The sequence below is a fragment of the Dipodomys ordii genome, unplaced genomic scaffold (genome assembly GCF_000151885.1).
Source record: "Dipodomys ordii isolate 6190 unplaced genomic scaffold, Dord_2.0 Scaffold67, whole genome shotgun sequence".
Taxonomy (NCBI): Eukaryota; Metazoa; Chordata; class Mammalia; order Rodentia; family Heteromyidae; genus Dipodomys; species Dipodomys ordii.
In genome coordinates, this window is record NW_012267283.1 from 9,277,916 (window position 1) to 9,303,540 (window position 25,625).

General features: G+C 42.9%; 2 protein-coding genes across 2 annotated transcripts in view; one reads left to right on the forward strand and one right to left on the reverse strand.

The window, feature by feature from the left end:
* Tex10 (testis expressed 10) overlaps positions 1-3,508 on the forward strand; it is a 42,182-nt gene extending 38,674 nt beyond the window's left edge. Inside the window, exons 14-15 of the mRNA XM_013023322.1 lie at positions 1,701-1,911; positions 3,290-3,508. Coding sequence (XP_012878776.1) covers positions 1,701-1,911; positions 3,290-3,403 — 325 coding nt within the window. The 3' untranslated portion in view covers positions 3,404-3,508. The remainder of the gene's footprint in view (positions 1-1,700; positions 1,912-3,289) is intronic.
* The window catches only part of Invs (inversin), a 104,632-nt gene continuing 82,422 nt past the window's right edge, over positions 3,416-25,625 (reverse strand). Inside the window, exons 12-17 of the mRNA XM_013023321.1 lie at positions 22,011-22,223; positions 15,681-15,919; positions 13,829-14,543; positions 9,356-9,585; positions 8,282-8,356; positions 3,416-4,855 (exon numbers count right to left, since the gene is read on the reverse strand). Of these exons, the coding sequence (XP_012878775.1) occupies positions 4,752-4,855; positions 8,282-8,356; positions 9,356-9,585; positions 13,829-14,543; positions 15,681-15,919; positions 22,011-22,223 (1,576 nt within the window). The 3' untranslated portion in view covers positions 3,416-4,751. The remainder of the gene's footprint in view (positions 4,856-8,281; positions 8,357-9,355; positions 9,586-13,828; positions 14,544-15,680; positions 15,920-22,010; positions 22,224-25,625) is intronic.

Consider the following 25,625-nt stretch of genomic DNA (forward strand, 5'->3'; position numbering starts at 1 on the left):
GGGTCCGGTCGTGGGGCCTGAACGCTGGGCCTGGGCGCTGTCCCTCAGCTCTTCAGCTGTAGACTAGCGCTTTGCCTCTTGAGCCTCAGCCCCACTTCCGGCTGAGGAATTGAACTCAGGGCCTTATGCATGCAAGGCAAGCGTTCTACCACTGAGCCACCTTCCCAGCCCCCTCATACCTTTCTTGTTTACTGTGTCTCATGATCCATCAAGAGGCAGTGCCCAGTGATGGTTCCATACCCTTAGGTTTGTGTAAATGCACTATGGATGTTTGGAGAACCACAAAATTGCCTAGTGACAAAGTCATCAAATGTATTAAATGTCACATCTACTGTATATTGGACCATTATAGAAGTACTTTGTAAAATCCCAAGAGATACATATTAGAAATCCAACAGGATCCAAATTAGCCTATTCTTTTCCTTTCCACCAAGATTAAATAGTATATATGCCTTTGCCTCAATTTAACTAGGTCTGCAAGCCTTCCTTTCTCTTTTCTCCCTTCATGGCTATTCTGAGTCTGCCTCTGTTTCCGTCAACAGAATAAAGACCCTTAAAAAAGAATAGTCTAAGCCAGGTATGGTGGCTCATGCCTGTAATCCTAGTGACTCAGGAGGCCAAGATCTGAGGATCACGGTTTAAAACCAGCCTGGGGAGGAAAGTCCTGAAGACTCTTTATCTCTAGTTAACCACCAGAAAACTAGAAGTAGCACTGTGGCTCAAGTGGTAGAGCACTAGCCTTGAGCTGAAGAGCTCAGGGACAGCACACTTAAACCCAAAGTTCAAGCCCCACGACTGAACCAAAAAAAAAAAAAAATTCTACTTGGTCCAGAATGAATTTGTTTATTCACCTCATGGTATTTTACTGTAGGTGGAGCCAGAGAAGTTGGTCACTGTGTAAAAGGGCTACTCAGTCTAGATTCTAGACTTGGGTAATCAGGTTCTTTTAGAAAAATTTGGGCTTGCTGTATGCTCATAGTACAGAAACTGCAACAGATTAAGATGGGAGCCTTTAGCAGCTTTTGGACTCTCCTCCATCCAGATGGCTATTGCTCCATTTGATTAATACTCTTGTAGAATGAGGTTGTTTGGCAAGTGTCAAATTTACCTTTCTCTGCCATATAAACATTGTTTACTCCTCTATAGAGACTCCCAAGAGAATGTCTTTTTTTAGATTTGTTCTTTCTGGACTATTAAGACCAAGTATTGCAGACATAATTCCTTATTAGCTACTTCCTGAAATTTGTTTGGGTCCTTGGTGTTTTTCTCTTTGGAGATTTGCTTTAAGCCATTAAGAGTTCAGAAACCAGGTCATGAGCTTAAGTTTTTATGAATTTTTTTAACCAGTTGGATATTCCTATTCTTTTGATACCTTTTATGTTGTATAATATAGTATCCAATCCTGGATAACAAGGCTGTGTATCATTGTGTTTTCTGGCTACCTCTGTGTTACCTGTGATCACTAGGGTTTTAAGAATGTTTTGCAACCCCCTGGAAAGTGCTAGTTGTTAGGCTTCCTGGAATCCATGAAATGGGGAAGAGAGCATTGGATTTCCTTTAGTTCTGATGAAACCCATTCTTACTATGTTTTATGATACTTTATTAGGAGACGTGTTATAAAAGGTTTAGTTTGGGGGATGTAGAAAGGATCCTTATCCAGTGTGTGTCACTTCATTAACTTTTGGTCTCTGTTATTATAGGGATAAACTGTGGGGAGTCTGTGTCTCCATCCTGGCTCTCGTTCCTGGAGTGCTCAAATTGATGCTGCAGAGCCTGCGGGTGAACAGAGTTGGGCCTGAGGAGCTGCATGTTGTAGGGCAGATGCTTCGTCTTTTGCTTCAGCACGCACCCCTCAGGACTCAAATGTTAAACAATGCTGTGCTGGTGCAGCAGATCATTAAGAATATCACGGTAAGAAGCAGGGGCTAAGTGCTTTATACGGAGGAATGGGTTCATGGGAAGGCTGAGGGGAGCCTGCTGTTGAGAGGGTGTGAATGGACTGGCTTCAGCCCAGCTTGGTGACTTCTCAGTGCTTCCCCTGCTGTTCAGCACCTGACCAAGTTTTTAAAAACCCTTAAAATTCTCAAAACAACATAAAGGTAGTACCAGACACTGGTAAAAGGTATATGTAGCAGCATTATTCCTATCTGGACTGTGGTCAGATTCTGTTGATTAACTGTGATAGTTTGGCAGTTCCCCTCTCTCTCCTTTTATGTATCCAAACTTGTTTTCCTCTGTAAAAATGGAAATAGTGCCATTTTTGCATGCCTTTGGGGTTTAGGAACCATTAAATGAAATTATAGCGTACCTGACATTTATTAAGTGCCACCTAAATTCTGTCATTAAGGAAAAAAAATTAACAGGACTAACTTCCAGATAATTCCTAATTGCTTCAGTGGACAGTGAGACATCAGAAGTTTGGGTTTCAGCTTTGCCTGCTGGGTGGCTCTCTGCATTTGCTAGGACTATTTGACTATCTAGAATGTTAACTTTGGTTGTCTAAGATTCTTTGGTGGTTTTGGTTGGGAGATAAATGTTTTGTATAGATGTTGAGGGATTCATTCATTGAAATATGTACTTTGCAGCAGTAGTCTTTATATACATATCACATAGGTGCTATTCTGCATTTCCAGTGTAGTGGACAATGGTAGTGGAATAATTCAAAAACAGTAAAAGGAGCTGTGCCCTGGTGGCTTATGCCTGTAATCCTAGCTACTCAGGAGGCTAGAAAACCGGAAGTGGCATTGTAGCTCAAGCGGTAGAGCGTTAGCCTTGAGCTGAAGAGCTGAGGGACAGCGCCCAAGCCCAGAGTTCAAGTCCCATGACCAACAAAAACAAACAAAAACAAAAAAAAAAAGTAAAAGGGAAGAAAAGTATAATCTTGGATTATTTTTGCCAGATTGAAGAATTTGCCTAGATAAGACATTAACAGAATTGTTAGTGGGCCTTGTAGAATTATTCTCAGTTGATGTTTATGTGAAGGTCATGAATTACTAGAATGCCAAGGAGAAGGGACCAGAGATGTAGGAATGTTGGAAATTTCAGTTACATGTAGGAAGGAAAAGTCTGACAAGAAACAAGCCACACTTACACATATAACAGGGAAATTTCATTGTGGCAATTCCTGATTAATAGTTCTCTTGTTCTGAGCAGTCTTCCCTTTCTGAGCAGTGGTTTATACATTGGGATACTGTTGTTTGGGCTTTGAAAAGTGGGTAGATGTGAAAACTACTGTCACATGACAGTACAATTTTGGTACAATTTTTAAATTATTTGTCTTTCTCCACAGACCTTGAAGAGTGGCAGTGTTCAGGAGCAGTGGCTCACAGATCTGCATTACTGCTTCAGCGTGTACATCACTGGGCATCCCCAGGGCCCCAATGCATTGAGTGCAGTGTATTGATAAGGCACTGTGTTACTTATTGGAAACTGTTTATTCATAATCTATCTTATTTTGAAGAGGGACTGATGTAGTAGATGTTTGTCATTAAAGCTAAACTTACAAAAAGTTCTTCATGGACCTTCTTTTGCATGGAAGTGGGGATATAACACTTGGGAATACCTACTAAAGCTCAGGCTGTTCTGGACTAATATAGATACATGGTTACTGGTGTCAGTGCATTTTACATTTCATAGGAGTGATATATTTACAAAATATTGAATGGTTCTACGGTACCTTATCTTATATACCAACAAATAGCTGAATCTTCATGATTCCATCAAGCTAAGCCTTGCAGTATTTTCATATTTTCAATATTACTATTAAACTTAAAAGTGAAGGCAGTTAACATTTGCAAATATTTTATTGCTTCCTGCCTTTTGGTGTTAGCCATAGGAATGGCATGTGGAAGTAAAAAATGTGTGATCTTGATATTGCTGTTTGTGCTTTTTTGTCTATTCCTATAGCAGCCGCCTCACCCTTAGGAAAGTGTAAAAAGCCTGTTTTATTTAAACCAGGCTTTCTTTCAGTGCTAAAATGTGTGTAGTGTTCCCTGCCAGTAGGAATGGCATTTTGAGACCTCTCATCTCTGCAAGTGGTCAGGAAACACAGGAGGATGTTGAGCCTGCCTTGGCACCTTGCTTTGTGAGTACAGACCCTACCTTACTGACTTTGATATGACACGGCTGTTCTGAGCAGGAAGAATACTATACAGAGAGGACATGGCTGTGACCTGTGACTAACACAGGAACTGGAAAACCTAAGGAATCAAAGGAATGTACTTATGGTCTTACAGTTTCTAAATGGAAACACTGCTCATGGTTTTTGTCCAGAATTTAAGCTGATAAGGTTCCAGTAGCAGCGTAAAATATGGCGTCTCTCGCGATGTTGGTCCATTCCAGGGAGGGAATGAGATGAAGGTGGCTGCTTCTCGCATTTAGGTTTATCACTTGAGCCAGCAAACCAAGTCTCTGCCAGCTTACTGTCAGAAAGCCCACCACTCCTTGAGTGCTCATGTTCTTAGTTTTATGTTACCATTCATTACCAGTTCTCATTCCCAGGCATACTGACTGAGGTGAAAGCACCCAACCACGAGCACAGTCTACTCCAGTCCTTTCAGTGCCGCTGAGATGATTTAGAAACAGTACTGTGTAAAAGCAGAGGAGTCGGGCCGACCTTTTCTTCTAGTTATTAGCACATTTTCAGGGTAGTAAGGCTTTAGGTTTGGATACTAAAGCTTTGCCAAGATGCAAAAGATTTCATAGAAAATGAGGCTTTTGTACTGATGCTTCCAGTCTTCCTCCACAGGCAGTCAAAGCTTTGGTTTGTTTTTTGATTGCGTAGCCGATTGCAGGTTATAGGAAAAGTTCTTTGATTTTCTACTGCTCTCCAGATGAATACACTGCAAGTTGCTCACTGTTAAAAACAATACCAGATGGATAATCAGGTTATTCATTTTAATGCTGAAGGGAAGAGTCCTAGGTAGTGAATAAAAAGGATTTAGTTTTGGGCTCTTTGGAGCCAAGGCAGGTGAGGAAGACAGTTTAGAGGCTAAATGACTTTAATAGCCTTGTATTTTTCTTCATTTCATTCTGCCTAAATAACTAAAGAACTATATCTGCATGACTCTCTCATATATAAATTTTTTTGGTTAGTCATGGAGCTTGACCTCAGTGCCTGAGCTCTCTTTGCTCAAGGCTAGTGTTCTACCACTTTGAGCCACAGTGCCACTTCCTCATATAAATCTTTTAATTTCCCTGTATGAAACATTTTTTGCCATAGTCTGCTCCAGAAAATAGGTTTGTTTCAAATCTGCAGTGCCTGAAGGATGATGACAGGCTGATAGGAACCTCAAACTTAAGTTGGATTTGTGAGGGGTTTTAATGACCTTGAAAAACGTTTGGATATTAGAGTCAGAAAACAGTGCCTCCAGGCGCCATTGGCTCACGCCTGTAATCCTAGCTACTCAGGAGGTTGAGATCTGAGATCTCCCATTCAAAGCCAGCCCCAGCCCCAGCAGTCCTGCCCGTCCAGCCGGTGAGATTCTTTTTTTTTTCAGGTAAGGGGTAGGTTTATTCAGTAGACCTGCTGGGACCAGGCAAGGTTGGCACTCCACGTGGCTGGCAAAAGAGAGAAAAGAGCTAGAAAAGAACAGAGAGAGCAAGAAAAGAACAGAGAGAGCTAGAAACGAACAGAGAGAGAGCTAGAATAGAAGAGAGAGAGCTAGAATAGAACAGAGTGAGCTAGAATAGAACAGAGAGAGAGAGCCTGGGCCTTCGCTAGGCCTTATCTAGGGTATGGGTGGGGAAAGGTGTGGCCACATCAAATTCAGATGTGACCTCAGCGGATGCAGATGTGACCTCTTCCAGGTGTCCCAGTTGCCTAGGTAACGCAGGTACTGGGTGGAGACTTTGCTGCGAGGAGCAGCCCGTGAGATTCTTATCTTCAATAATCCACTAGAAAACCAGAAGTGGTGCTGTGGCTCAAGTGGTAGAGTGCTAGCCTTGGGCTGAAGAGCTGAGGGACAGCGCCCAGGCCCAGAGTTCAAGCCCCGTGACTGATGGGAAAACAAACAAAACAGTGCCAAGGGGGACATTGAGGTCTCACACATAGCCAGGAGACCTTGATGAAGCCACACTGTTAAAATTAGCTCCTAACTTTCTGTTCAAAATAGTTTTAAACTGTTTGAAAAGTCTTAAACAGTAACAACATGCCTTAATTATTCTGTCATGATTTTAAAATGAACTACTACTTTTAGGATCTGGGCATCTTTTTGGCTGCCTGCACTTTTTTTTGGGGGGGGGGGTGAAGCAGTCCTGGGGCATGATCTCAGGCTCAGGGCCTAGGCACTGACCCTGAGCTTCTTTTGCTCAAGGCTAGCACTCTACTACTTTAGCCATAGTGCCATTTCTGGCCTTTTCTGTTTATGTGGTACTGAGGAATCATACCCAGGGCTTCATGCATGCTAGACAAGCCCTCTACCACTAACCTGCATTCCCAGGCCCCCCCCCCTTTTTTTTTTTTTTGGTCATGGATCTTGAACTCTGGGCTAGTGCTCTACCACTGGAGCCACAGCACCACTTCCGGTTTTCTAGTGGTTAATTGGAAATAAAGAGTCTCAGGGACTTGCTTGTCCGGGCTGGATTTCAACCACAACCTTCATATTTCAGCCTCCTGAGTAGCTATAAGAGTGAGCCACTGATGCCCAGCTTCAGCCCCTATGTTGACTTTTTCTTTGGGATGGGTATAGAAGACAGAAAGCAGAGCAACATTTTGAAAGGGGGTAGATGAACTCTGAAGTCATAGGAAGATATCTATCCATGTTGGAGAGAGGAAGCAGTAATGTTCATGAATATTTAAATGTCTACAAATGTCTAAAACTAGAACACAAGTCAGAAATTCCCTAACCCCCAAAAAAGAACTTTTAGATTTTAAGCCAGTCAGAAATGTGTGTAGGAAATGTGATGCTTGCTCATGTGAAGTCCTAAGAAAACATTATTTCTTTGAATTCATTTACTGTGTCCTCTTCCTAAAAACCTTTTGAGCTGCTAAACACCCTGATTTTTAAGGATTCTGGATTATTCCCTTCAGACTGAAAAATGATCAGATTTCTGATTTATACTGATATCTAAATGACACTTCTTTGTTAGTTTACATCTGACAATTCAGTTTTTGAAATATTCTCAATCAAGTATAAGTTAGGTCTTTTTACATTGAATTTTGGGCCTAGTTCCTTTGAAAGTTTGTAACTGTCTCATCACCACTCCCTGATCATCCTGCTTGTGTAACATGAGCTTACCCAACTCTAATTAAAGATTTGGCAGTAACTCCTTTGCCCCCCACCTCCACGTTTTCCCCTTATCAAAAACTGAATGTTAAAGTTCATGCTGACAGTCACTGTTCATCTTCCCAGCTGCTCTCGTTCCTGCAGGTTGACTGGATCAAGGTGGGTGGGGGAGCATGTTGCCATAGCCACCTGTGAGCTGCACTGGACCTGGCATTAGCTGCTGACAGCACTGAACTTATCACCCACTTTTAATGCTGGCATGAAAGAAGGGGCCCTGAGTAAAACTCACACGTCTTATAGCTGAAGAGAGACAGACCTGAGCTGCTATGTACTGCTTTTGCCTGAGCAGAATGTGCTCTCAGCTTTCTGTTTATGGTGCTCTTCCATGTTTGGTAAGCAATCACCAAAATGAGACAAGGATTCCTAACACATTCCTTGAAAAAAGCCTTTTCATTTTCTTAAGTGAGCAAGCATGTAAATAATATCCACCATCTTTTGTTTCTCTAGAGGTAATGTTAACTATAGCTTTTAGTGATAATAAAAAGTTACTGCTTCTGAGCTGGGATGTAGCTCAGTGGCAAAGCGCTTGCCTAGCAAGTGCAACGTCCTGGGTTCGATCCCCAGTACCAAAAAAGAAAAGACAAAAAACATTAAAAAAAAAGTTACTGCTTCTTATGGAGATAGATATTGACTGCAGTAATCCCATGAAAGGAGAATTAAAAACATGCATACTTGTGCCAGACACTGGTAGCTCTTGCCTATAATCCTAGCTCCTCAGGACAGATCTGAAGATTGTATAAAGCCAGTCAGGGCAGAAATGTCCATGAAACTCCAGTTAACCACAAAAAGCTAGAAGTGAAACTGGTTCAAGTTATAGAACGTACAAGTCAGGTTCAAGCCCCAGAACCAGCAAAAAAAAGCATAAACAAAACATGCATACTTGAAACAGAAACAAATGGCCATGGGAAACCCTGACCATCTCTGATCTATTTTCAGAAAAGGAAAGCCCAATGTTCTCTCCATCTGCCTTGCTGGTGCAGCAATGACTTTCTTACCTGAATTCAGCTGCAGCACAGGAGGGGCTTTTGAAGGCCTTGTGGGATGATAGACTTTCCCTTCTTGAGAACAACCTGAAACCAACCAACAGTAGTTACCATATAGCCAGTGACAGCTGTAGTCTAACCAGGTTTTGATTCCTTATTGGGGTGGGCATTGGGCTTGCAGGTAGGTGTCTGCTGAGATAAATTAAGCTAATGTGTAAGTATGGTTTCAGAATATCTCTTACCTCAAATGCTTAGGACCAGATATGTTTTCAGTTTTTTGGATTTCACAAAGGCTTTACTGCCTGGTCATTGCTAATCCAATAAAGCTGAAATACTCCAGTCTGAAACTTTGACCTCAACATGTTGACACAGAGATTGTGTCCTAAGGATGTTGCTCCCTGAACTGCAGATCTTTCTAAAGGTGCTCTGGCTCAGCTATTTTCTATTTGAGAACTAACAAGGCTTGTGTGTGTGTGTGTTTGGATAGGCTCCTTCCTGTGTGTGTGTGTGTTTGGATAGGCTCCTTCCTGTGTGTGTGTGTGTGTGTGTATGTGCGCTCCTTCCTGTGTGTGTGTGTGTTTGGATAGGCTCCTTCCTGTGTGTGTGTGTGGATAGGCTCTTTCAGAGCTGGAAATACTTGAGTTTGCAGCAATTTATCTGCTAAATAAGTACTTACTGTAGTACTGAGTTATGGACTGACTCTATCATATGTAATTAACCCTATACTGTCTTAGCAGAGGAAAGGTCAAAATGAGACTTGAAATATATAGTTGGCCACATAAGGACACACAAGCAGGTGTCTGCAGGGTTTAAATTGTGAAACTCTTGTCTCTCTGTCTTGGACCTAGCAAAGAACCTCTTGACTTTTTACTAAAATGCTTTCTGGGCCGAGATGCTAGATTTCTCATGAAACGAATTCAGACCCAGAATTCATGAAAAGGAGGCATTAAGTTGGGTGCTGAACATCCTCCTGGTGCTTGGAAGTTGAATAAGGAAGGCTTTTAACTCTGAATGGAGGGTTGCCTATTTCAGATTCAGATGTGGCAGGACTTTAGTGAACTGCGAAGTGCCTGGGAGAACAGTTACCATAGATTTGCTTCAGCACTGAGTGCTTGGTAAGCTTTGTGCCTGAGGTGCTTTTGGCTAGGCTCTTGGGCATCCTGCGTACTGAGGTGGTCTTTGGGAGCTTCAGTTCCAGTTCCTTCCTCCAAGCTTGGATGAGCAATGCTGTGCATACTCGCTTCCATCGGAGCATGTCTTTCCCTCCAAGCTGTTTCATATGCACAAGGTGTGACAGGTGCTTCCTGAGCTGGTACCTGGAAGGGTCAGAGGATAGAGGATTTTAAAAGGTCACAATTCTGAGAAAACCAAAATTTCTTCAGATTTCTACAAGCTATAATAGCATTAATTGAACTAGAAAGTTCATTCAAGCTCTCATTCCTAGGAGGCTGTATGTTCTTTTCTCCATCACGAAGTAGTTCTGAACTAGGAAGCAGTTGAGTCCTGGCCCCCAAGGAACACAGACAATGAGATAGGCTGAGGTGGAAACTAATAGTGCATTGTGCCAAGTGCTGCACATGGTACAGAACAGGCGTGAGACCAGCAAGGCTACAGGGTCTGTGTACTTTCCAAGGATGCTGTGGATTGTGCTCAGCTTAAGAAACCCAGGCAGAGGGCTGGGAAGGTGGCTCAGTGGTAGAGCGCTTGCCTTGCATGCTCGAGGCCCTGGGTTCGATTCCTCAGCACCACATAAGCAAAAAGAAAAAAGCCGGAAGTGGCACTGAGTGCTAGCCTTGAGCTGAAGAGCTGAGGGACAGTGCCCAGGCCCAGAGTTCAGGCCTCATGAAAAAAAAAAAAAAGAAACCCAGGAGAGAGGCATTTTAGGCAGCAGAATGGATGTGTGCAGAGATGTGGGAAAGTAATGCATTGTGATTATATTTGGGGAGGGAAGGAAGATGCAAGGCGGGGCTACACCAAAGGCCTGCTGAGTTCCAGTAAGCCTCCCGATGACTGAGTCTCCTTGAGGCTGACCATGTGAGGTTCAGAAAGACTGTGCGACTTATGTAGGGTGACATATCAAGAACCAAGAGAAATCATTACTAAAATCTAGTGTGATCTGGCCTAACAGCCAAATATTGCTCAGGACTTTGGTGTATTATACCATACAAAAGAATTTAAGAAGCCTGGCATGGTAAATGTTGCATTTTACTGAGATTATTCTGCTGGGAGTTAAGAGTTTGGGATGGGGAAATCAAAGGCCAGGGGAAAGATAGCAATACCTTAGTCTAGTGTGTGAGTTTTATCCCATAGGCACTCCCAAAGTTACGGAGCATTGTTTTGAATCCTCTAAAGAAGAGCTGCGTCCTTGTTCTCTATCTGTAGCTGTATTAACTACTGTTGGACGACCCACGGGAGCTATAGGGAGCAACAGGCCTGTACCCTCATCAGAATACATCAAACCGAGTTTGCTAAAATCTCCCTCCCTCCTCCTCAAAGGCTGACTGGAATCAACGGACATGATTCTTTCTTCCTTTCCTGGAGAATGACAAGCTGTAGCATTCTTCAGCTGGACGACCTTTCCAGAAAAGCTAGAGTGGTGGGACAGTGCTGTTCTGCAACTATTTCCTGTTTGACATGCTGAGCGACTTCCCCGCTTTCTGTGCTTATGATAGAGAACTTACTAGGAGGTTCAGGTATGGGCTGGAGTTGTTGGGAGCTTTAGCTTTTGATGGGCAATCACCCATTGAATGATTGCAGTACCTTGTTTGTGGAGACTGCATCCTCATCAGGACAGAAAGAATCTCCATTCTCATACAATCCTGTTTTGTGGAGAATTCTAGCATGTTCTTTTAGTGCTTTCACCCTTAGCTCAGGGTTCTTCTTACATATCCCTGCTTATCTCAGAATATGTGGAAAACTTACAGAAAGGGGACTGCATTTAGTAACAACAAAGTGTTTCACACAGCAGGTATCCTGGTTGGCTGGTCCAGTATCCGCCTTTAATTTTTACGTAGTCAAGTCTTGACTGATAACACAATTTTAAGGTTGTTCCATGTTTCTCAAGCCCAGGGTTCAGCTGCAGCTGCCTTGTGTCATCCTTGGCATATCCCATATAAAGCCAGCCTTTTTTTTGGGGGGGGGGGTTCAGTTGTGGGGCTTGAACTCAGGGCCTGGGTGCTGTCCCTGAGCTCTTTTTGCTCAAGGCTAGCTCTCTACCGCTTTGAGCCACAGTGCCACTTCCAGTTTTCTGGTGGCTAATTGGAAATAGCTCATGGCTGTCTCTGCACAGGCTAGTACAGCCAGCTTTTTTTTTTTTTGGGTCCAGTCGTGGGGCCTGAACTCTGGGCCTGGGTGCTGTCCCTCAGCTCTTCAGCTCAAGGCTAGAGCTCTACCACTTGAGCCACAGCGCCACTTCCGGCTTTTTTCATTTTGCTTATGTGGTGCTGAGGAATCGAACCCAGGGCCTCAGGCATGCAAGGCAAGCGCTCTACCACTGAGCCATCTTCCCAGCCCCTGTACGGCCAGCTTTTGCTGAGCACCTGGGTGTTGAATCTGGGCTCTGAATTTTGCCCCATATCCCATTTCTCACTATTCCTTAGGCTGGGGGAGGGGGGTCAGACATACTGTTCTAGGACAGTGCTTTGGGCTCCTGTGGTTCAAGTGGAGAATGTACTTAAAATACAGCAAGATTAATCATGCCATATCACCAGGTGTGGCAAACATGGCATCCCACAAGCCCCTTGGGAGTCAGTGGCCTCTGGCCTCGCCACTGCACAGTGGTACAGCTGGAGGGCCCTGCGTAATTGCATCCCAGATGGGTGCCTGGGACGTGAGCCCACTGTTGTTGGGAGGAATGACTGAAGGCTCATTTGTGATTCTGGATACTTAGTGACAGGATCTGTCAGCTCCTGTCTCTTCAAAAGGAGTCCAAGAACAGACAATCTGAGGGAGACATTCAGTTAGGGCACAGCTGTGGGGCCAGATCAGGTAAACCTTTCTGGCTTTTTTAGATCCAGGTTCCAGCCTAAAATACTAAAAATGTTCCTCTTCGGGGAAGCCAGTGCATACCCTGGAGAAACTCTCACATCTGTGAGCAATGGCCACTCCCCACAGTGGTGTTAGAGCCAGTGCCTGCCCCAGCCGGTGCTAATGGTGGTGGCTGATTAATGTCCTCCTGCATGGGGGGAGAATATAGTACCTGTTCCTCAGGGTTATTGTGAGGCCTAGCCCAACAAATGCTATTTGTAGTCGTGGTATTTGATGACGGGAATAATGGTACCTCCTGCTCTGGCAGTTACCTCAGCCTGTGGGCACTATCCAGACCACCCTTCCCTAGCCTACTCTTGGATAAGGAGCGTGAGAGAAAGGCCCTTCAGTGGGAGGTTCAAATGCTGGATCCAGTGTTTTCTCTGAATTGTCCGCCTGTCCAAAACCATGGGACTGGGGGCTGGGAAGGTGGCTCAGTGGAGGAGTGCTTGCCTTGCTTGCATGAGGCCTTGGGTTCGATTTCTCAGCACCACATAAGCAGAAAAAGCCGGAAGTGGTGCTGTGGCTCAAGTGGTAGAGCGCTAGCCTTGAGCTGAAGAGCTGAGGGACAGTGCCAAGGCCCAGAGTGCAGGCCCCACAACCAACAAAAAAAAACAAAACCATGGGACTCCTGTTTTGATGATGTCCTTGTAGTGGCTAGGGCTGAATACCAGGGCATGTTCTTCAGAGGATAGACAAGCACAAACCAGATGACCCGGCTCCAGAGTATATAGGGTTTAGTGTGAGGTCCTCCCAAGATTCTTTGTTGCTGTGCTCTGCCTGACACCATTGGTGTTCTCTTAGTACATTTCGTTTTTCTTCTTCTCCTGGTAGAGGCCTTGATATTTGGCATATCTGAGCACATGGCTTACTTTATCCCCTATCATTCTCCCTCCTTGGCATGGAGGCAACTGACTCGGCATGGGTCCAGCATTTGCCGGGCACTGTCACTAAAGTGAGTCTCCAGGGTCTTACAGTGATTAAGTAGCAAAGGACTGCTCCAGTCCTTCCAGCAGGAACCTGATTGCCTTACCTAGGACACAATCCCAGTCTTTTAGGATAGCCTCTAACCCAACTCCCAGCACCTAACCCATATAAATCTGTGTGAGCAGGTTTATATACCAAAATATGAAAATGGAAGGATGTATAGTGCTTTATAGTTTATGAAACCAGATCATCCAGCAGTGTATTTAAGTACAGGAGAGGCATATCAAGTTGTTAAGTCCTGTCTTACAGCTGCGGAAACTGAGGGTGAGGGAAGCCAAGTGATCTCCCCAAAGTCAAGTAACCAGTTAGACTGACAATGGAGACATTTTCTCTTAGCATATATGCTATGCTATCTTCCTAGGTAAAAACACCTTCCATGTAACTGTAAAATAGTAGCAGGTAGAGGTAAGATTTCATGGGTAGGCTCCATCAAATCATCCTTGTTTTGCAACTATTGTAGCAAAAACTGTACTATTGTACAGTTAACCACAGGAACACACCAGCGGGCATAGGATGTGCCAAGGCTGTAGCATCTCCTCAGCCTACCTTCTCCAGGCACGCTGGATGATGGTCGCCGCCTGGTTCTTTCTCCGAAACAGCTCTTTCCTGCACCTTTCTCTCTGGATAATCTGCAGGCGGAGCTCGACAGGGAGAAGGTCAATATTCACACTCTGGGCAGAGAGGTGCACAGGTGTGGGCTCTGTCTCCTTAGATTCCTGAATGTCCTCAGACAGAGCAGATGTCCCTGGCTTTCTGGGTTTTGACCTCATCTCTGTGTTCTGGGGCAAGTCTGAATAGATTTCTCCTACAAGCTTTGGTGTAACCTTGCTTTTTGGTGTGCGATGGTGGCGAGGACTCTGCCGCGAACAAACCATCTCCTGTTTGGCTGTGCCAGGCCGACTGGCACCGGCTGGGGAGCACCTTCCTTTGACCTCTTGAGTGCACTTTTTCTGGGGAACACTTCTGGTCTTGGGTGCTGAGTCTTGCTGCCTGCTGGCCTTCCAGTGGCTGTCCTGGGAAAGGCTTGTAGGTGCATGACTAGGGTCCTTTCCTTTCTCTTCAGGCCCAGCCGCCCTGACAGTGCTGATGGGGGAAAGTGCCTTCGCCATGTCTTTCCTCTTCTCACGCCACTGCTCGCCAGCTGTCTGACCTCTGCACCTCTCCACAGAGGAGACTCTCCGACGCCGCTCTCCCCCATGGCCTTCTCTGGCTCTGACATGGACACAGGCAGAGCAGCCTTTAGAATGTTCCTTGGATGTTTCTTGGGGAAACAAAAGAAAAAAGGAAATGATAGTTATTGTCTAAAACTTGCAGAGTAAGGTAATAATTCTCATTTGCTCGTATAAAATATAAGGTATTCAGACTTCCTGTTGCCATGATCATAGTGGCAATTATGACCAGGAAAACCTGCTCAACTTCTCTTCCTAGCAGTGTGATAGGTTAGGTAATCCAAAAGCTTTTACTCTGTCAGTGCCTAGAAATGTTGACTAAAATATCATGAACATCTTGGGGAGCACCATCATGCCTTCCAGATAATGTAGGAAATTGCTGGATGCCAAAAGCAAATAAAAAGCAGAAAATCTAATCAGTGAATATCTAACCTAACCTAACCTAGCTCCTGTTAGGCGAGTAGTCGTGAAGTATCCTCACTAAGTATCTGATTGTGGCTGGGTACCAGAAGCTCACACCTGTAATCAGGGAAGCCCATCGGACTATCTCTAAAATAACTAGCAAAAATCCAGGCTGGAGGTATGGCCCACATGGTAGAGACTTGGCTGAGGAAGTGTAAGGCTGAGTTCAGATCTCAGTACCACCAAAAAAGATCTGACTTTTTAGTCTCCAAGTAAGAATAGCAATGAGGCCTTGCAGGTAGAAACTAGTGCAAAGACTATTGAAGCATAGGCCAACAGAAAAAAAAAAAAAAAGAACATCACCTGGACTCTAGTGGCTCCTGTAATCCTAGCTATTCAAGAGACTGAGATCTGAGGATTGTGGTTCAAAGCCAGCTGGACAGCAATTTCTTTGAGTCTATAAACTCCAATTAACCACCAAAAAGCTGGAAGTATAGCTGTGGCTCACGTGGTAGGGCGCTAACTAGCCTTGAACAAAAAATCTCAAGGATAGTGTCCAGGCCTGAGTTGAAGCCTCGGGAATGACATAAACAAAACATAAATCAGTCAAGATGGGCTCCTAAGCAGTGTTCTAAGTAACCCACAGAAAGGCAAGAAAAGAAGAATGGAGGACTTGACATCTAGAGGACTGAAAACCAAAGGAAAGAAATAGCAGAGCAAATCATAAAAATGGCAGATGTAAGCCCTAACATAATTGCTTTAAATGTAAATAGTCAAATTGCACCAACCAGAAGAGCGTAGTCCAAGACTTTGATCAGCACACCTACCATTTGTCTTTCTGGAGTCTGTTTTCTGAAGATCTAAGGGAACATGTTGGTCCTTTGGAGGTGTTCTAGCTGGAGACCCACTGCCGTCTCTTGGCGTCAGGCCCTGGGACATGGGTCTAGATGGAGGCTGCTTGCTGGGGCTAGGTAGACAGGGAAGGGCTTGGGGTATGTGAGAATCTGGGCTCAGCCAGTCTTTCTGCTGTTCTGCCTCCTTTCGCTTGTTTTCTTCCTCCCGTTTTCTGTTAACAAAGGAAGAGGAAAAAAAATGAAGATCACCACTTACTCAAGTGTCCTTGACATTTTAAGAGGGGCTAACACTACCAGAAGAGATGTTGAAATTCACACTTTAGCTGGGCGCCAATGGCTCACACTTGTAATCACGCAGAGGCTTAGATTTGAGGATCACAGTTCAAAGCCAGCCCGGGCAGGAAAGTCCATGAGACTCTTTATCTCCAATAAACCACCAGAAGACCAGAAGTGGCTGAAGTGGTAGAGCATTAGTCCTGAGCTGAAGAGCTGAGGGACAGTGCCCAGGCCCAGAGTTCAAGCCCCACGACAGACCAAAAAAAAAAAAAATCCACACTTTCCAGAAATATTTTCTCCAGATCCAATAAAAACCCTTCTCCTTTTACATCAGTCCTTAAAGCTTAAAGAGGATGGGGCCAACGAGAAAAACAAAACAAAACACTTTACAGCTCATCCTTTGCCCTTTGGAGACACAGATGACAGGCAGCAGGCTACTTTACTATATGAGATGAGATACTGCCAAGTGGGTGTGTGGGGGTGCCATACACATGTAGAATACCTAGAACTGCCTGAAAACCTTTCTTCCCCCTTACAAAGCATAATAGGATACAACTGGGCATAACAGCTTCTCCACTTATTGGGAAAAGGCCACTGCAAGCCTTACTGGTTATATAAAGAATTACATGTGGACTACCTGGCGTTCTACTGTTTTTGACTCTAGTTGTGTGATACCCAAGGGTCATGCCATCAGTGCCCGGGCCCCAGGTGGACGGTGTTCAGTATGATGCAGTGGGGAGAAGGCTTTTGAGAGGTGGAAGCACCAGGTGGCTGAAGTGCTAAATGACCTAGCAGTTGGCTCCAGGCAGGCAGAGGGAGCACTGAGAGGGAATGCCGCTTCTCATACAGCACAAAGAGAAGAGAACAGAGCCGCTTTAGGAGTATGGTACTGGCCCTTTAGACACACGTGGGCAGCTGCCTGAGTTAGCATCTACGTGGACCTCTGTCATTAAGAGGGACTCTAAGGCAATACATTAGATTTTGTTATCTGAACAGTCATTTCTTTCTGTTAGAAAACCAAACAGCTGAGATCAATGCTGGTGGTTCACACCTGTAATCACAGCTACTCAGGAGGCTGAGATCGTAGGATCATGTTTTGAAGCAGCTTGGGCAGGAAAGTCTGTGAAACCCTTATCTCTAATTAACCACCAGTAAAATGGAAGTGGAGCTGTGGCTCAAAGTGGTAGTGAGCTAGCTTTGAGCCCCAAGACCATTAAACAACCACCACCAAAGCCAAACAGCACTCCTCTTTAATTCTAAGAGGACACCAGGCAGTCATTCCTTGGGCAAACTTTGTCACTGAAGACTCTCCTGGGCCTTCAGTAAAGACATCCATATGACAAGTAGGAGACGCAGGCATCTAGGTGATGAGGACAGCCAGAGAGTGATGAAGATCCCTTCTAGAGATTTCTTTGGAAGAGGCAAATTTTCATTTTGATAGAACAAAATAAATAGAAGTAGAAACAATTCAGTCACCAAGGACATATAATTCAGCCTGAGTTCACAGATATACTCAAAAGGTTTTAGAAAATTGATAATATTTTTCATTAAAATTTCCAGGTGGCATTTTCCACTAGTGCCCAAGTGACACAGATGGGGCTGTATTGAATATCAGAGCTCTTCCCAGCAGGGGTAAGACTTGTCAGCAGCTTGGGTCTAAAAGGTTAGGAAAATTATAGTCTCATATTCAAGGATACAAGGACACACCTCTTTGCTCTTTCTTGTTATAAGCCTGTCATGACCAAGATGCAGGGAGCTGGGAAACAGCACACCAATACGCAAGCGCCAGCATACGGTGTGAGCATATGTGAATGTGTCTGTTGCATGTGTCTGTAAGGGCAGACAAGCGACAGTGGTGCACTTACAGAGATTCACAGTGTGAAGATGGAAAAAGACTAAAACAACAAATACAGAGATCCCTCACTCATCATGGGAGTTACATTCTAGAGATCCCTGCTATCGATAGGAGAAATCCGCAAAATAGCAGTGTTAGAGAGTCGTACCTCACTATATTGTGGTCCACTTTACTGGTACTTCGTAGATTTTCACCTATAGCGGGGGTCTCTGGAATGTAACTCCTGAGATAGGTGAGGGATCACTGTTTACACTTAAAAAATAAAACACAACCCCATGATACAGCAAAGCCACAATAAGTGAACTAAGATCCGAAGCTTCTGTCTGAAAGGTGGGGATCTAAGGCCGAGAGTGCTAAATGGCTTCTGTAAGATTTTAGACCCACTAAAGGGAAGTTACTGAATGTTTATCAGTTGAACTAGTGAGACACAAAGGCATATAAGACCCAAACCCTGCTCTCAAGGAACTCACAAGTAGAAAAATCAGATCCACACACTCCTGCAGATAGAGATCTAGATGTGATCAATACTAAACTAGAGATACCTACTAATTAAACACAGAAAGACTCCCTGTGAAGAATGTCAAAATGTGAGGGGGGAGGTAAGATGTTATTCCAGGCAGAGAAAGAACCAGAGCAAAGACCTGCAATGTACCTCTCACTGAATCTTTATCTTAGAAGAGATTTTAGAGACCACTTCATGTACTTTTAGTAATTCCTTAGATAATATCCCGTAGAGATGACAATTCAACCCGTTAGAACCTCAAGCGAGAGAAAGCTCATGAGACAGAAAAGGTTGAGCTGTAACCTTTTCACTGTTGCATGGTATCTGTGGAGTCTGTCAGATTTTATCTCTTCATTGTCTTTGAGAAACAAGCAGAATAATACCAGGTCTCTAATTTCTCAAGGGAATAAGAAAATGTAGTGTGTCTTAGAACCTTTAACTTATAGACTGTTAGAACTCAAAGGACCTTAGAGATCATTTAGTTGGTTTTTTAAAAAATCTTGTTGTGACTTAAGGGTCTCCTTTGAGAATGAGATAAAAATATCTATACCCTCGTTTTCCTCAAAAAAGAATATATGCTTCTGACATAGGAAGTGCTACAGAGTCTCAGAGCATTCATGCAGCACTCGAGCATCTCAGATTAAAGAACGTTTCTTGTCATTTTACTTGTGGGAAATGGAAGCTCTGAGAAGGGCATGGCATGAAGGAGAGCTGTGGAAATGAATTCCTCAGGGGTCGGAAATGTAAGTGAACCCTAAAGAGAGATGTTGACACACTGGAGAAGTTCAGGGGGGCAGGCTGCCGTAGGACCAATCACAAAGCCAAAAGGGTTTCTGCAGTAGGGGTGGGAATGTCTTCTAAAAGATGGTTTCTGGAATAGGACTTAGATGTTTCTCTTTGACTTCAAGGAATAGCTTTGAGACAAGAACTTTGGTCATAGTAAATCTCTTAAACCTTTCAAATGTGCTGTCCTAAGGGGCAGACTTCCTTATCTTTTGATATTTGAGGACACAGAACAACTTACAGAAGAGACCTAAGTACCACAAAAGTTCCAGCTAAGTGACCAAACTGGACCTCATTATGTAACTCAATCTCATATTGGTTGGAAAGAAGCCGAGGCATCGTAAGTTAGGAAGTGAAGAAAGCTCAGGATGACTGAGATACCATGGGTGTGGCAAGGTGTGAGTGGAAGGGAAAACTGAAATTTGGAATATAAACAGACGCAGAATGCTGGAGGTACTTACATAGCATCATAGCTGGAGGTCAATAATGACAGCTCAGCTAGGTGCTAGAGTCTCACACCTGTAATCCTAGCTACTCAGGAGGCTGAGATCTGAGAAGCATGTTTCAAAGCCAGCCCTGACAGAAAAAGTCCATGAAATTATCTCCAATTAACCACCAGAAAATGGAAGTGGAGCTGTGGCTCAAAGTAGCAAAGCACGTCTTGAGCTTGACCAAAAAGAGCTCAGGGACCCGTGCCTAGGCCCTGAATTCAAGCTTACCCCCTCCCCTGCTAAAAAAGAAGGATGGATTGTAGAGTCATGTGACTGAAAGCCCAAGAACAAAACATTTCAAAGGAGGGATAAGCAGAATCAAGGATACCAGCACTAACAAGGAATAAAGAGGTCAGGCGGGAGGCAGACTTGTAGCTTCCCACGGTGACTTTGAAGGGATAGGGATGACAGAGCACGCAAACAGGATTTCAAGTGTTGGCCAGTGACGAGTATGGCAAAGTGGGCAACTCTTGAGTACAGCGAGTGGGCACCTGAAGCTATGGGGTTCAGTTCCTGGAGTTTCAGAGAGTCGGGATGTGAGATTAAGCGATAAACGAATTAAAGAATTGGTTTTTTTTTTGGGGGGGGGAGGTTCTTTCTGCATTACCCTGGCTGTTCTTGAACACCTGAGATAAAATGATCCTCCTGAGCCATTGGGATTACAGGTATGCACTGCCACACTCTGCTTTAATAACATAAAAATAAGATAAAATTCATTTCCTGTGGAAAATAGTATATCACAAGCAGAAGTCTAAATAACCTGTAAGGCTGACTTCAATGTGGAAACACTATAATTTAAAAAAAATATATATATATATATAGGGGAAGAAAAATCAAGGAGTTAGAGATCTGAGAATAGAGTGAAGACCCAGGAAAAAGGAAGCTTCAGGGAAGAAGGGTGATCAGCATAAACATGGTCTTATTATAGTGTGCCTTCCCCCCTGTGCTTTGGCAGGTAAATTACAGTAATGTTCATTTTGGCAACGACACAGGTGGTGTAGACTGTGTTATAAAGTGCCTTTAAATGGATTATAGGTATTTCTTAAGTAGTACTTTCTGAAATACCTGCCTTAGAAAATATGTCCACAATTTTCTCTCTCCCGATTTCTCTATCACTTCCCTTCAAATTTAGTAAGTTGCTTCCTTTAAGGAAAGCAAGTTCTGTTCTCCTCACGTGATTGAATGGAAAAATACGTGGCTATAAGGCAAGAAGCCTGGCTTGGGCCACCTTCATTGAAGATGCAGCAGCAGCAGCTTGATGATGATTTTTCAAAGCCAAATTAAATATTGACTCAGCTCTTTCAGAAATTCCTTTTGAGAAATGAAATGAAATTAGGTCAATTTATCCTCAATTTAAAATTTTCACTTGGGGAAGAATTGGCTGGGTAAGGAGGAAAATGGTGGTGAGGGAGAAAAAAAAATACCTTTGTTTTTGTTAACTATTTCCTTCTTAAGCTCTAACCAAGGGCTTTGTACATATAGTAAGAAGTCAATATTTCCTTCCTCCCTCCCTTCTTTTTTCTTCCTTCCTTCCTTTTTTCTTTATTTCTTTTTCTTGGGTCTTGTGATCACTAGGCCTGCTCATTCATGACTGGTGCACTGCCATTTGAACCACACCTCCAGCCTGAATATTTCTTGAATAAAGTACTTTATTGTTGACCTTCTATATAAGTTCTTTATTCTCAAATTCAACTAACTATGAATAGGAGATATTCAGAAAAAAACAAACCTTTCATCTGTGCTCAACATGTACAGATGGTTTTTAGGTTATCATTCCCTAAACAATGCAGAGTAACAACTATTTACATATCATTCACATTGTACTAGGTTTCACAATTAAATCTATAGGTGATTAAACTCAATGGTTACAGGTGTAGGCTGTATGCAGATCCCCTGCCATTTTATACAAGAGTTTTGGATCTTGTTATCTGCAGGAATCTCCTGAACACCCAGAGAAGCAACTGTACTTAATACAGATTTATTAAGGAATAAGTGGAGAAGAGACATTTATACATTTGGCTGCTTTAATCAAATCAAAATGAGACTTAAATTCATTTAATAAAAGTAGGGTAGATTTCAACATTAATTTCCTTCAAAAAGGCCAGAAGGGCGAAGAGAGGAATTATCTCTTCACAGTACTCTAAGCCGCAATCCCACCCTAGCTTGTGAGGGACTAAGCTTGGGAAATACCCTTCCCCTCCCTGCCCCCAGAGGTGGGGTCATGCTTCACTGCAGCCCAGTGCTCTGCAGACAGTGGTAGGTGGATGGGGAAGGCGGATGGGCATAGGATCAAAAGGAAATTACATTCTTGTCTGACTCTCTCCTGGCCATGCCCCCGCCCGCCTCCCTGCACCTAACTGAGCTTTAAGAACACAATGTCCATAGCTCACACTTACTTGGCGGCAGCATCTTTCCTCAGCTGCTCATGCTTCATGAGGAGGTTCTTCCGGTCTCGGAAAGCCTTCCGGACTTTGTACCCTTTGTAGACAGCTTGGATTTTGAAGGCAGCAATGTCTTGTATGGCTGCGATGGACAGGGCCCCGTGTTCCAACATGAACTGGATCACTTCATGGCGTTCACCGAGCAAAGCATAGTCAAGGGGTGTGTACCTGAGGCATAAGGCAGGCTTTGAACATCAGAATATAATTTAAGGTGCAGTCAAGCTGGCGATGCTATCATAAGGCAGAAAGAAACCTCATTCCATGATGTGAACTGTTCTCCAGGCAGAGCCTGCCCCATCAGCTGCTGCTTTTCCCTCTGAGGAGTACAAAACAAGGCGGAATGCAACTGGGAAGGTGCTTTAGCCTGTCAGCCTTGTGAACTCCTGGGTTTGGAGGCTGACTCACAAATGAGAGGAAAGGGTCTCCCGGGACACATGATCACTTTCTTTTCCGCACACCAAGTAATTCCCCACTCATATATGAAAATGAATTGAAAACTCTGTGACTGATACATTTGAGTCCACTATTGCTTGTAACTAATTAAAAAAACAAACTCCTGATTATATGGTTCTTTCAATCACTAAAAAATAATAATGGATTATTAAACAAATAGGGTTAGTAAGGCCATCTAGAAAAAACTGCTTTTTCTTTTTTACACTGCTAAGGTTTGATCTTAGGACTTCACCACTTGCTAGACTAATACTCTACCATCTGAAATCAATTCCAGCCTTGCTTTTTGTTATCTGCTATAGAAATAAAGTCTAGTAAACGTTTCTGCCTACGTTGGCCTTGAACTACAGTCCTTCCAGATCTCAGCCTCCTAGGCTTATAATAATGAACCACTAGGCTGGCTAAACACACATACACTCTTTTATACACACACACACACACACACACACACACACAAATTCTTTCATTTTAGTTCAAAATAAATTCTGAATGATCTATATATCCAAAAAGAAATCCATAAAGTACTAGAAAACAATCCTGGAAAATTTTAAAATATTGAAGTGAAAAGTCTTTTCTAAAAAAAAGTTATAAAACTTAAAGGTATAAAACTGAGAAATCACACAAGAGTGATCCATATGTCTACATAAAGATGACCAAGTTTGTAGGTTAAAACCCACTAAGCTCTCTTTATTTTTTAAAGGAAAATGAGTATTTTCTAAAATGGTACATTTTTAAGAATTCCAGCAGTGAATGGAAACATATTGAAATTTAAATTAAAAAAAAAACCACCCCAATGATGGTAATGAAGTCTATGAAGACTGTCACTTTTTAAACAACTTAGCTGATGCTTCTAAGCTTAAGCTTGGCTTGTCTTCTAAACAAACTAATATGGAGGAAAGGAAATGAAGACGAGGAGCATTGCATTATGCTGGAAACAAAGGGAACCATGAGCAAATGTCGGTTAGTGTTCTGATCACCTTGCAGCAGCTGGTGATGCCATGGCTGCCCATCATAAACATTTCCACAGGGCCCAAGCTAGGATTTATGATCACCTAACGGCTGCCCTGGAGGCCGAGTCCTCTCTGGGTGACTGTAGCTCATAAACACCATCACAAGTACTAGGGTAGTTTCCACTTGTACACACAATAGTGTGCACAAGAGTGCACAACTAGGCTCAGAAAGCTATCATGTATAGTTATAGTAAGATAAGAGAGAAAGAGGTTTTCAGAATATAGGTGGTTTGGTCACCTCGGGAAGGAAACACACATACATATGTTGTTTGTACAATGTTCTATGTTGTTTGTGTCTGGATGCAGAGCTTCTGTACCTGTATTAAAGCCTTCCACACTGGAACTGAGCAATGGTCTTTTTAAGACACCTTGATTTGCCAATACTGTTCAGGACCAGAAGGCCATATAGAGATACCTAGAAAAACTCTCAAACATTATGCGGAAATAGAGTTGGGCAATCCTTCTTTAACAGTTCTATCAATTGTTGAATATAAGTTTCTCATAGACTAGAACTGCTTCTAAAATCAGTATGGAAACAGCATATGGATTTAGTAACCTTGGTATATTTAAAAAATAATTATCAGGATCTAATATTCTTCAAATAGTACATAATAGGATTACCCAAATCTGGTTTAAAAAATATAAGGTCCAAGCGACACTTACAAATATAACAAAAGGAAATAACATACAACATATTATACCCTAAACAGGCATGGTGGCACACACCTGTAATCCCAGCACATGGGGAGAGAGGCAGGAAGATTGGAAGGCCACATGAGCTACAGAGCAACACTGTCTCAAAAACAAAAAACAAAAATACAAGCAAAAACAAGCTGGGCTGGGAATCAGGGGGCTGGTGTACCTTGGGCCTTCTATTAACTTCTCTGAGCTTGGTTCCTCATCTGTGAAAGGGAGAGAAGAAGAGGAGGAAATCGATCTTTGAGGTTGCTTCTGGCTTGAAGCTACATCGTAAATATATTGGTTATGAGAAATTATATTTTTATTATGGGTAATTTCAAGTATAAAACTTGAGAGAACAGCATAATTTTCTTTATATTCAATATCCAAATTTAATAATCAGATTTTTCTATATTTGCTTTTTCTGAGCTCTTTTTACTTTTTTCTCAAAGCAGACATTGAACCTCCTATTATTCCATGCCTATGCATGCATTTTAATATTCATCTACAAACAATACAGCATAATGGTAATTATACTAACAAAATTAGCAGAATTTCCTTCATAAAATGTAATGCTGCTCTATCATGAAATACCTTCGATTTTCTCACTGGTGGCTTATTCAAATTAGGATTCTCAATCAATCTTTTACTCAGACACAATCTAAATCTCTAACAAGGTTTTAAGATTGAAGTCTATCATCAGGTTTAAGGTACTGGCCACACAGTCGTTGTTACTACTCAGATTTCTTCATCGCAAACCAATTTAGAAACATTAGAGTTCTGCAAATATTCCCATCGATGTTCGAGTGTGGCTGTCAGATAGTTATCGACTGAAAGCCAGCAGAAGCTGGCAAAAATTACGTCTCTACAGGGTATATCAACTGGTTAGTGGCAGTGCATGAGAAGTAAAAATTAGCACCGCATTGATGGTAACCAGCCAAGAAACAATGTAGATAAAGACAAAGGGTGAGATTCAATTGGACTTGCCATGTGGGGATGGGCTGATGGGATCAGGAGAATGCCTAAACCTGAATGTCAATAAACATAAAAGGCAGTTGCCAACGTATGACATTCGCACCCCCCGGTGCATTGCTGATGAAACATTAAAAGAGACTGTGAGATGACCACTGTCTCTTTTTATCTAGAGACTGGCAAGTACCATGGGGAGGATTTTTCCTTGAGTCTTTTGGTCTATAATTAATACATGTTTATTCAAGAAGGAAGGAAGCACCTTAATTCATGCAGTTACTTAGGTATGAAATTGAAGCCTCAGTATATAAATGGGAAATGAATTAAAACAAAACACATTCTGTTCATGGGTTCTTAAAAAATAGCCATTAAATATTGTTTGTTATACAGTATAAGTTCTTTACAAACCATAGTAATTCTTTGGATTCTTAATGCTTGATATTCTATTATATTTTTGCTGTTA